General features: G+C 34.6%; 2 protein-coding genes across 5 annotated transcripts in view; one reads left to right on the top strand and one right to left on the bottom strand.

Moving 5' to 3' along the window:
• Positions 1-837: 837 nt before the first annotated feature.
• Positions 838-8263, bottom strand: LOC128241763 (leucine-rich repeat and death domain-containing protein 1-like). The gene is made up of 5 exons (XM_052958840.1): positions 8107-8263; positions 4513-6302; positions 4147-4331; positions 3793-3918; positions 838-3584 (listed from the first exon to the last, which is right to left on the bottom strand). Exons 1-5 carry the CDS (start codon positions 8122-8124, stop codon positions 3412-3414), a joined length of 2292 nt encoding a protein of 763 aa, XP_052814800.1. The 5' UTR covers positions 8125-8263; the 3' UTR covers positions 838-3411.
• The window catches only part of LOC128241761 (dnaJ homolog subfamily C member 13-like), a 59664-nt gene continuing 55028 nt past the window's right edge, over positions 8260-12895 (top strand). For all 4 annotated transcript variants that reach the window (XM_052958839.1, XM_052958837.1, XM_052958838.1 and 1 more), the window contains exons 1-5: positions 8260-8390; positions 10939-11011; positions 11348-11423; positions 11991-12137; positions 12633-12674. In XM_052958839.1, coding sequence (XP_052814799.1) covers positions 10953-11011; positions 11348-11423; positions 11991-12137; positions 12633-12674 — 324 coding nt within the window. In that variant the 5' untranslated portion in view covers positions 8260-8390; positions 10939-10952. The remainder of the gene's footprint in view (positions 8391-10938; positions 11012-11347; positions 11424-11990; positions 12138-12632; positions 12675-12895) is intronic.

The following is a 12895-nucleotide window of genomic DNA, read 5'->3' as shown; positions in this document are numbered from 1 at the left end:
GCTTCCTGGTGTTTGAATACACATCTCATATCATGTGGGTTTTTTTGTGATTTCCATCCAAGATTTAATTTTATATTAACCCCGTCAACATGGCTAATTTTTTCCCATTTAAATTGGTTGCTTACCGTTTGGCTGTGGGATGGGCGCAAAATGTATTTTTCTCATATTCAAATTCGTTAAAAATGTACTAAGAACCTCGTATGAGCTAAATGAAATACAAATATATATACAAAATGACATATATCAATGTACTTTTATGGTTCTTACCTTATTTTAAAGATTTATACATACTATCACAATGCTTTCGTGTGTTTAAAGTTAAACATTTAACATGTTTACGAGTACACACAATAGACACGTATATTTTAAAGAACAGTATTCCTCATTGTAGTACATGACGTAAATGAAATCAACTTATAATCTTTTTTTTTTTAAAGTGTCTTTAAGATGATGTAATATTACATTGAAAAATATCACATGGTAATGGAAAATTCCATTTTCTGTCGGAGTAAAATATGAAATGTTAAATTATGAAGATGAGCACTGTGTAGCCTTTAAACGTCTAGAATAAATTTTCTTAGACAACATTATTTAATCATTTATTTTTTGTCCTTGTGGTAAGGTTGGCTTTACTCGAGGCCCGAAGGTGGGCATGCTAAAATCGCAACGTCCGTCCGTGCTTTAGTCATTATTATTATTATTTTTATTTTATTTATTTTTTGGCGGGGGGGGGGGGGGGCGGATAACATAAACATCTGCTTATATGGGAACTTCAAATATTGTCGCTAGGATTTTAATGAATACAAATGAATGTTCGTCGAGAAAAAACACAATTGGTTAGTTTCAAGGTTTTAATTTGTATTGATAGAGATCACAAGCTCCTAAAGTAGAAAATCTAATAAATGTAAAGAATAACAAGATGAAAATATAGAAATAACAACACGTGCAGCATGCTGAAAAAAATTAAGCCGCTTCATTCAGAAATAGGTCTTATAAAACATGTTCGATTTTCTAGTCTTGGGCATCGTATCAAAGATTGTTGTTACCAAACCGAAGCGTAAAAGCTATGTTAAAAGTAGCAAGAACCTTACAAATATGTTATACCGCGGGCACTACCATTCTATGACGTCATATTTGGACCCGCTCTTATGGCATACATACTGTAAAACCTATTTCTGTGTGTCGCGCGTCTACCTAGCAACCGGCAAATGTAAACAGTTGAGCAATACAATCATGTGTACGTATAAACAGAATGCTTAAATAGTGTGTAAAAATATAACATCCATTAAATGTAAAAATGATCAACTCTCCAAACATGTAAATATCAATAAAAATGGTCTATTGTCTGTGTTGTTTGGTACGATGTCCCACTCGACTGTTAAGTGTCTGTTATATGCATAAGCCTCGTATCTTATATCGTTCAATATCTTACTGTTACTGGGCTAGTCCTCGTAGTTTCCATCGTTGTATGTTTAGTTCATACTAGATGATATTAATGTTGTTAGACAGCTTATAGCATCACCCTCATGGTATCTATATAGAATATATTGTTTATACAAAGAAGAAATACAATTACACAATGAAAACTACATGGTTGTCCAATAAACGCAGTCATGGTTTGCGCACTCGCTTCTTACCAAGGCGTACTGGATTTGATTCCAGGTCAGGCACATGCAAGTTTGGTTTGTGGTTAACTCTATAGAAACAACAGGGGCGTAGCCCAAGAACGGTATTCATAAAACGTATTCATTCATTTGATAACTTAAGTCATTTTCTTATCTAGGTATCTGTCTCTCTTATCATATGATATAATAACTTAATGATATCTGAAATACTTTATTTCAATGATTTTATTAAAAATACACATAATTATATACAAAACGTACTTTTCTTTCAATTTGACTACGAAAATATTAAATAATTGACTTACTTTAAGAAATGACCCAAGAAGATTTATGAATACCATCCCAGCATCAAAACATTTATCCAGTGTCCTGTTAAGAGGCATAGTGATCAAAACACATAACTGGAGCAATACAACACAGACATATAACATAGGCGCTAAAATAATAGAATTATTAGTAGCTTACAAACAAGGAAGACAAAATTAACAGTAAGAAAATGGAACATACCATATTGTATTCCTTGTTTACATAGTCTTTAATGGTCTGGGTTTTCTAAACGAACGTAGCACGACTGAGCAGGGCATTAAAAGATCTAGCTGGTTACCAAACAAAATGAAACCCTTCGTCAAGTTTCAGCCAAATTGCTAGATTGATTGAAACTGTTCAATAACTATGAATAACTTTGAGGCGTGTACTATTAAACAGGTAGCATACTTTGTTTCACAAATAATGACTCATTGAAAATAGTTAAAACAGTCAAGAAGTAATGTAGCACTATTATATTATTATTGTTAATATTGTTTCACGCTGTATTCTGGGTCTGAGGCCTTTATTTACAATAGAATTGATTTGAGTCGAGTTGACAGCAAATCTTAATAACTAGTTGTTGTTTTTTATTATTATAACAATGAGAAAATGTACGAAGCAGATTTCCTTAACACCGACAATAGCACACGCAGTGATGCAACACCATGAAATAATGTGATCATAACAAACAGAATCAAACATCCATCTCTAACCAAACACTAAACAACAGACGTGTATTTATGCCGCGGAGACATTGAAGTTATAATCATTTGACCTCGCGGATTCCAACATTCAAGCTAATCCCTAATCCGCGGTCTAAGCTGATAATATACCATGAAAAATAAAAGTTTCTTCTTTAACTCAAGCACTAAGTAATTTCGTTGACAACATTGGTCTTCACACGTTTTCAACACCAAAAATTGCAACATAGTCTTAAACAAATCTTAACAAAATAAGCATCTAGCTATACACACAACATAACATATCATGATATATGTATAATAAATATATTATATATAACAGTATCTAAATACATGCACAAGTGCGGGCAAAACATATGACAAATAATAAAAAATGCCTAAATAACAAAAAACAAATTCGGAAAACAGTCAAACACCGTGATACCATGAATAAGAAGAACAATGATAATCACACTAATTCGCAACATTTGAATGACCAATGCTTACAAATGCATGGACTAGGTTTGTTACAAAAGTTCCCACATCAGTATTTTACTGTACCATGCATGCTAAAAGGTTATACTAGAATTACGTAACTACTTAGTACTTTCGGCTTTCAATCTGCTGGTCAATTTACACTACATGTTTTAAATAGTTAAGGGAAACTAGTGGCAAACCGGCAAATAACCTTTAAAAACTTATAACCTCAAATGCTGGTTATATAATATATTAAAAATCATGGTCATCGGTCAGTCGCTTCAATAAAATGGACGGATCCGCTGTTCATATTTCCGTTAAAATCATAACCTCAAGCGTTGGTTGTAAATCTTCATGGTTCGCAGTTTGTCACAGAGTTGATCATAGCCAATGATGTGGAAGACGCGGATGAGCTCGTCCAATGTAGCTTGGGGGCCTTTGTACTCCTTCCAGTAAAGCATGGAGTGGAATACTCGGTCCTGCAACTTGTCTTTGCCTACAGCGAAACAACGGGAAAGTTCAATATTCCAGCATATACGTACGAGTTAAATAAAACAGGACCTGGTTTGGAAAATATTAAGTATAACATATACACTGGTGAGTAAAAAACAATGTTAAATATTGATAGGAGTGGCGAACGCGCATGTTCAAAAAGAAATATAATGAATAATCAAAGCATCGAAAGTACAAAAAGCAGAGTGTACCGAAATAGGTCTGTTCAATCTCTTGAACTTTGTCCTCTGGTAGTCGGAATTTCTTCATAAGGTACCGCAATTCGTTCTTGTTGAGGGATGTTTTTACCACGTCGAACATTTTCATCAACAGCATTTCTGAAAGAAAAATAAACACGGCATAATTTTCTGTTTAAAGAGATGAAATGATTCATCATTTGAGTAACTAACCATCATATGCAAATATTTATAAAAAAAACCCATCACGCTTGCATCTCAAACAGATATACAAAAAGATGCACTAGGCAAAGAGTCAGAATAAACACATCATATTGAATATAACGCAATAGGTATTTGTATGTGCTCGCAACAACTGTGGCATCGCACCTTCTCTTTCCAAAGCCCGTCGGATAAAGAGTCCAATCGGTTGAACTACTCCGCTGACACACACGTCCATCGGTGGTGTTCGAAGAGGGTTACCATAAAGTCGCAGATCTTTCAGAATGCGGAGATGGTCGAAGTTTTCCGGCAGTGACGACAGTTTGTTGTCGTTGAGATGTAGCACTTTAAGCCTGGTAGATAGAAAAAAGTATTTGTTAATCATATATTGCTTTACCTTATAAATACATCTATATCGGCTATAGAAGTGTGTTTTATATGCACGGTCTATACAGCCTTATTTGAACTACTAAACATTTGATGATGGTGCTTATATATATAAAGACATGCATTAATATATGAAGAGATACATACTGTGTCATTTCACAAATGATGTTTGGCAGTGATTGGATTTCATTGTGATCAACAACCAATGAAACGAGGTTTCTCATCCCGCTTATGGTGTTCGGTAAAGTACGGAGGCTGTTATTGGACAAAATCAGATGCTTTACATTGGAAAACTCGATCTCGTCCGGAAGCACTAATATCTTGTGTCCCTCTGGTTGGCAAAGTGTCAGTGTCTCTAAATTTGGAATTGAAATAAGAGGTTTTGGAAATTCCAAGAACATGTTGTTGGACAGATTTATATCTACCAAAGTTGTCATCTTAACAAGACTTTCCGGAACATCCTCAATGTTATTGTTTGATATGTCAATCATCTGGAGGTTTTCAAGGCCACATAACTCAGTTGGAAAGTATTGCACCTTGTTTTGGTTAATTCGCAGTATTGCAAGGCTTTCCAGCGCCGCAACTTCACTTGGAATAACTTCAATCTTATTCATTTGAATATCAAGAACATCGAGAGACTTCAAACTACAAACCTCGGCCGGGAACACATGGAAATTGTTTCTGCTCAAATTCAGTTGTCGCAGTGTAGAAAGGTCACTGAAATTTCCCGGAAGGTTCGTTAACTTGTTCCCGTCAGCAGAAAACAGCTGTAAACTTACAAGTGAACCGACCGCAGCTGGCAAAATCCTGAACTTGTTGTCCGTTAGAACAAACGAATGTAACATTTTCAAATTCCCCAACTCCACTGGAAGTCCAGAAATACGGTTCTTAAGCAAACTCAGCACTTCAATATTTGAACACCAGAACAATTCTTCGGGAATATGTTCTAAGCAATTGTTGCCCAAGTAAATTTCTTTCAAGTTTGCTAACTTTGAAACGTCCTTTGGTATTTCCTTGAGTTTATTGTTCTCAAGGCCTAGCACTTCCAGCTTTTCCAATTCACAGAGTTCATTTGGTAAATATTCCAGCAAATTACCATTTAAGCCAAGAACTGCCAGATTTTTCAAACTGCGAATTTCAGGTTGAATAGACTCCAGTCTGTTTCCACTTAGTGTCAATTCCGTCAATGACGATAACCAGAACACTTGGACAGGAATAAATTCAAATTCGTTGTCATCAAGAAGCAATTGCTGGAGCAAGACAAGATTTTCCAACTCACGTGGTAAGTTGGTCATGTGATTTCCAGATAGACCGAGTCTTCGGAGATTCTCCAATTTGCATACTTCCGGAGACAGAAAATCCAAATCATTTCTTTCTAATCCAAGAACTTCTAAGTTCAGAAGATTGGAAATGTCCTCCGGAATTTGGCGAATTCGGTTTTCATTGAGCATGAGACATCTCAGAGAATCTAGATCCCCTAGTTTCGAAGGAATCTTGCTTATCCTGTTTGTATTTGCAACTAACTGGGTAAGATATTGCAGATTGCAAATATCGTCTGGAATTTCCTGTATATCGTTATTTGATACATCCAATATTTGCAGTTGAAATAACTGAAAAATATTTGGATTCAAACATTTTATCTTATTTCCTGAAAGAACAAGTGCTTCCAAATGTTCAAGCTCAGAAATTTCATCTGGAATTTCAGATATCTGATTTTCCGCCAGAAGCAATGAGTTCAAAGCCTCAATCTGAAACACGCCGTTGGGCATGCGCAATAAAGACTGCTCATTTAAATCGAGAACTAATTTCTTTCCATCTGCGTAGACATTTCCAGATATATCAACTTCTTCGTCGATAGGTGGTAATTCTTCTGCTACATCATCTTCGTTGCGTTCGCCAAGTTCTTGGTCGTCACCATTGACGATTCCATTCATTTCCTGAATAGGAACAAAATCATGTAATATGTATTACTAGTAACATAATAAACTTGCTTTTCCAATTTGGCAAGTGAGGACACGGGCCAATTGTTATACCAGACAACAACTAACAATATTCAACTATTGACTACAGGACAGATAGTAGCTACCTGATAGGGTTTGCGGATAACTATCGAACAAGAATTATAACATTACGGATGCTCAAGAAAAACGTAATATATGTTCCAGTGCCAATACCCGCTGCAAACTATTATACACTTCTACTGTTCAAAATGAATATTAAAACGGTAGTTTTATTACAATGACTAGACAAATTGAATTACTACGAACGCTGTAATGGCAAGTGCATATCCGTGCTATCATCATGATTGTTATTGATGTATATGCTAACCACAGTCTTTCAGGATTTATAAAAAGAGCAGTGCGTATTTATGTAATCAATTTAATTTGTATTTGCTTAAATGCTTGGGCCATATGTATCATAGCATTACACCAGGTATATGGTAAGTGTCTGGCTTAAGCCCAATAAAAAAGAGTGTTTGATTTAATTCACCTTAAGGTTAAAGCTTTTAGTAGGGTTTAGATCGTCAGACTGGAAACAACATTGTATTCAAATATTTTAATAGCAGGAAAAGCTCACCGAGGTTTCATTTTTTTTCAAATTTAACTATGTCATAGCAGTTGTTTCCGAAGTATAATGAAAAATAATGAAGAAATAGACCGATTTCAAATCAACGAGTATTATAACCAGATGAAAAGCCTAAATGGTTTTAAGTCTGTGCGTACGGTTTAAGAATGCATACAGTGTTTATTGATATCATTTTGCAACATGGATATTCAAATATTTTGTAAACTGATCGAAAAAGGAAATCAATATCAAATAAATCATAAACGATTTGAATACGAAGACCTATACGTTTCAATCATTTCAATTGACTTCGAATCAATAAGAGTATTAGAAAAGCTTTGGACGATCTTTGCATACCTAATGGATTTAAATTGGTTGATTTAAACTATAGCACACACGACTAAATCATTTGAGAATCGACGATATCATAATAAACCCAGAAATGTGTGCACCAAATGAAAAGCATTGTTCGTGTGATTATACATACATGTACCATTTATCATATATTCATAGCAAACATGTATATGACAATAGTCTCAATGGCAAAAACAGCATGTAAAAAAACTACTGTAGCTAGTATAAACATAAGTGCTATAAATAGGAACATTATTTAATTTAGTATGAAGTTTGTTCTAATGTTTTTGTCTTGCAAAATTAAAACAGAGGTACATGTAACATGTTAAGTTTTACATTTTATTAAGTGATAGATCTGCATTTGGAATAAAAACTGTACTTTGGGTATATTATTACAGTATATTAAGGCCTTATTAATATTTATAAAGATATGTTAACAAAAAGATCACTTAGCTATAAATGTCGTATATATTAAAGAACCTATGCAATGTAGAAATAAGTATTTTATGTCAAAACAATAGTTCTATTATTACTGTATTAATAATCATTTTGTGTTCTTCCAAACTACTTTCTTGTTAATTTGTACATAATTTGTATAGTTTACCTTTATTTTATGATGCTAATGACCAAATAAAAGTTATATCGACTTTGTCAATAAAAATATAAGTAATGGTCATGTAGTTGAGGTACTGAGGCGTCGTACTAGTAATCAGTGCAATTAATTTGATTTAATTAATAATAAACATTGACATGTATAAATAAATGAACGGATAACGAATGTGATATGCAGTGAATGAACACAAATGATAGCAAATTGCTTACTTGCACTTGTTCATCCATTGTTGAATTAATTCAATTGTAAAGTTTTACTTAGTTTCTATTTTCCTTTCATTTTGACAGGTGTCCGTTTCATAGGACGCTTATGTTGCCAAGTTCGAGACTTAATCACGCGACAGTCGAGATTCTCATGTGAGGTGGGAGTTGGACTGCGCACGCGCAGTATAAACAGGATGTAAATGAATGCAAACACGAAATCAGAAAAAAATATCCTGGAAAAATGAACATTTTGAGGTTTATTTCTTGACCTAGCTGATAACCACAGGAAGGTATAATGCATATCGATATGTCCTTTTGATTTCATCGACTGACAATATTATTTGCTGGTGACATTCCATATAATCATATGATAACTGCAAAAATATTCTCCACCCACTTTTTTAGATGTCAAAAATAAAGTTAAATGAGACGCAGGACTTTCATAAGGTAAATAAGATTTCTTTTTGACTGAAAATCCCGCAAAGTGTCAGAACTGTATGTGACCATTCTAGGGATAAAACCCTGATAATTCTTTGGCTCTACAAACTGAGTAGTCCATATAAACAGCAGCTTCAAGTTCAGTGTCTGATAAATTTTGTTTTGGTGACTTTACACTTCCATATCCTATCTGTTGTTTTCCTTGCCAAGAATGACAGACTCCAGCACTAAGTAATTTGTGTGGCAAGATAACGCGCACCTGATAGATAGTTACAAAACGAGTTGTACTTCTTTATTTTCGTAATTTATACTAAACCGTTGCTTAGCCACGATGACTTCTTTTCTAGTTTGAATGGCGTCGGAATGCAATTTAGCAGCGATAATTTGTACTGCATGCTGCCATCAAAAAGCTAAATGTTTACTAAAGCTTGTTTCTGATCAACTATCATGCTAACAGATATAAAACGATGTTATAAAGTCAAATTTAATCTATGGTTTTATGCTTATAGCATCCACCCAACTGATTTCCAAGAAAATAAAGAGAAAAGTTCCTACCTATCGACCCTTTATTTTTTTGAGCCTGTAAGAGAAAACATTACTAATTTTTTAGGCCTCACATTCTGTCATCCAATGGACCAATGCATTTGCTATTTTATTCAGCACCTGCCAGGTACCAATTATTCCGTGTGTAAGGGGCTGGTACCCAGCACATGATGAATAAAATGGCAAAGGTTTCAATTTCCTGAACAAATATAGCAGTTTACTTTATAAAGACTCAGAAATGTAGAAATGTTAGAACGTATGAGTCCAGAACAATTTTTGAAGTTTCAGACTACCATGCTAATTTTTTCTTTGTTGACTCTTTATAATGAATGTTAAAAGATTCAAGGCGGTTTTGGACTTTATTAAAAGGCATTTATGCAATAAATCTGCTTATACCTCAGGGCCCTCGATCGTCCAAAATTACCGCCGAAATTCGGCTGCCGTCCCCCCTCGAAAAAGTATCTTTTTTTCCCCCTTCAGAGCTGAAAATTCCCCCTAAAAAATTGGTTTAAAAAATGCAAAAAGATCGTCATTTTTTTTAAACTACGCGCCATTGTGCGCTAGGGGAAGTAACTCGAATAATAAGTAGCGTTGTATCTAACGGTGTTAGTTCCCTTGCCAATGCGCATGCGCACTAATTCATTCCGTTGTTTACTTCCGTTTGTGAAAAATGTCGCACAATTCGAAATCATATCGAAAAAAGTTAACGAAACAAATGGCGTTTTCATGTAAGAAGATTGACGTTCTTTTGAGGCAGCACGCTCTCGCATCATCCGGATCGCAGATCGACCGTGAGGATGCTAGCAAGCAGGATTCAGAAAGGAAATCTTCCGAGATTGCGTCCGAACCAGTGTCCGTGTCATAGAATGGTTAAATTCTAAGTTGACTGTACAAGTGATTGAATTGATGTGAAGTTGTTTGCAATGTTACTCAGTGATTAAAGATTGTTTTAAATGTATAATGTTTGTTTGAAACCTTTGTAGTTAACTATTAATACAAATTCCCCTATAATACAAATTCCCATATTTTGGGAAAACGACGCGAAAATTCCCCCTCAAAAAGGCTGTGGGCCCCTTCCCCCGAAATAGAGCGAGGGCCCTGTTAACCTCATTATTATGAAAACTAAAAAGAAATTATTTCCGTTTTATGTAAAATATAAAAATGATAAAAATAACTTCCTGTATGAAATGCTACTTGCAAGTAAAATGATTTGAATTTATCACGTGTTTTTTCCCCTTTGTATGACTTATAGTTACATGAGTCTGAATGACTCCTACTAGGTCTTCTAAAACCAGCAATTTACTGGTCAGACAGTGGACTGATTTTGACTTTGCCGGGCCGGTTGCAGTTACAGAAAATGGCTAAAAAGTTGTTTCGATTTTTTTATTTTTTTTTTAAATTTCGGTCCAAAATGGCTAAGTCAGTAGAAAAAACAACAGAAAATGTAATATTCAAACAGTGTGTGTCATACCACATCCTTAACTACCAGGGGACATCCTATTGTAGCTAGGGGACATATCCTTGAGCCTTGAGGGCGACTATTGACTGTGTTTATTCACTTCGCTGTTTTCATTACATCAAAGTGATGTCAGGTTCTTTGTCTCTTTCTTGTGGAAAAAATCATCTCACTTTTGCTACGAAATCCATTATCATTATTTTATTAATGAAATTGTCGTTGTTAATCCGCGAAAGCATTTAAATTCCAAATTAATTAACCTACTCATGCTTTAATATCACTAGCGACATGCTTGATTTAAACTACAGAGTCTGAAAGCTGAGAAGCGAGCCATTTACGTTTCCTACATTGTAAGAGATATATTTCGCTGGATGAATATAGCCAGGTTTATCTCTTTTCAGGCATATCGGGAATCATGAAGGAAAACAGGGATCTTGCTTGCTACTTCATCACCAAACATTCATGGAAAGGAAAGTGAGTGTAAAACTAAATTGCCTCTAAATTAATGATGTAAATAAACGATTGCGTTACATCAAAGCTATTGAAAATGTGTGTAATTTTGACAATAAAACTAGAAATGCATACCTGTTTTTAAACAGTTTTGTAACCATCGTCGATGCCAAAAAGTGTATATTTTATCAAACTTACATGTAAAAATTTGAAAAATTTCTTTCAATATCCGGTCTTATTTGCCCAAAAACCCTGTCAGCCTTTAATAAACATGGCAAGCAATCATTATACTGATATTTATTAATTGTTTTCAAGTTTTTGTGTTAAGAGATTACAAAATTTATTTATTTTTGCCTACAGATACAAAAGGATTTTCTCAGTGGGTACACATGGCATCACAACATACCACCCCCAGTCTCTTGAAGTCACGAACCAGGTATAAATACACATGGCCAGTGATTTTTTTTGTGCCATTTACTGCCTTCTATAGGCTCTTTCTCCTTGCGAAAGTCCATTTTTCCCGAAATTCTATAATGTTTCCCAATTTGATAAATGCTGATTATGTTGATGAATAAAAATGCAATATATTTCTTGAAAAATAAACAAGATCTTGACAAGACTAACTCTTTCACAGCATAATGTAAAAACGTATGCATAAGAAGGTGAAAACATGTACATTTGCCATTTTATTTGCTATTTTGTTGTGATTTTGTATTTTTTCCAAACTGGACTTTTTTCCCAATTTTGCACAGGCAGTATAAATATTTCCAAAATAATCACTAATCATGGCATACCACCCTCAGGCTCTGGGTGTCACCTGTTCTGCATCGATGATAGAATACCACCATCTATGCTTCATAAACACTTTGAATTGTTAAAATGACCTAGGAATAACAGTATAAAATCCAAAATTATATGAAGTGGTTAAATCATATACCATTTTGAATAACTTTTCCATCAAAATGTGTTTTGACTCTTGAAAGTTTAACTCTTTTATTTTCAGTGGTCATACAAAGAGTTTGTCAGCATCACCCCCAATGTTCGGGCACCCGCCAACAATGAGTTTCTCATCTCGATGTTAAAGGGGCGTAAAACAGAGCAGATGAAATTCTCTACTGACCATAGGTCGGATCTGCTTACGGAAGCACTGGTTGGAAACTATTTAGCACCTGAATTCATTTATTTACGATTATTTTTTAGTATTGTCCAGGGATGATAAAATTCAAGATTTGTCCTGAAGTCAGGGTGGGGAGCTTTCAATTTCAGACAATCATACATTTGTTTGTTGTTTTTTTTGCGACATTTGTATAAAAAACAATAAGAATCACCTGAAATGGATATATATTAAGGCTTTGAATGTGTTTTCTTCAAGAGAGGTCTAAGACCCTTGTCCCTGGTTTGGCTCTGAATCCTTCGTACTTGAACTTAATTGTAGAAAGATATTGAGGATTGTAATTTGGGGTCTGTTATCATAACTGTATTGCTTTAATACTAAGAGATATCCTAATAAAGAAAATGTTTTTTTCTATGTAATTAATACATTCTATGACCATTTTAAATATTCATAATTGACTTAAAAACAGCTCAAAATTACCGGCTTTTATCACCAAATAAAAATCCATTCATTTTTTATTCTGTGCTTCAGAGGTTCCGAGAGCAGTTTGCTGACAAGCCCTTTGTCAAAAAGGTAAATCAGCACCCATTTCAATAGAAATATGAGTCATTAAAGATACTGCATGTATACTAATTGATCGTTATTCGAGACCCAAATGCCACTTATCGGTAGTGCTGGCAGAGTGATTAATGTTATCAGACTTCGCATCAGAGGGTCCCAGGTTTAATCCCCACTCCGAGCTTCATTGATGATTACTGATTATCAGCCAGGAATGGTAATTGTCCTTAATCACA

The sequence above is a fragment of the Mya arenaria genome, chromosome 7 (assembly GCF_026914265.1).
Source record: "Mya arenaria isolate MELC-2E11 chromosome 7, ASM2691426v1".
Taxonomy (NCBI): Eukaryota; Metazoa; Mollusca; class Bivalvia; order Myida; family Myidae; genus Mya; species Mya arenaria.
Note: the sequence above shows the minus strand (reverse complement) of the source record. Positions and strands in the feature narration are given on the sequence as shown.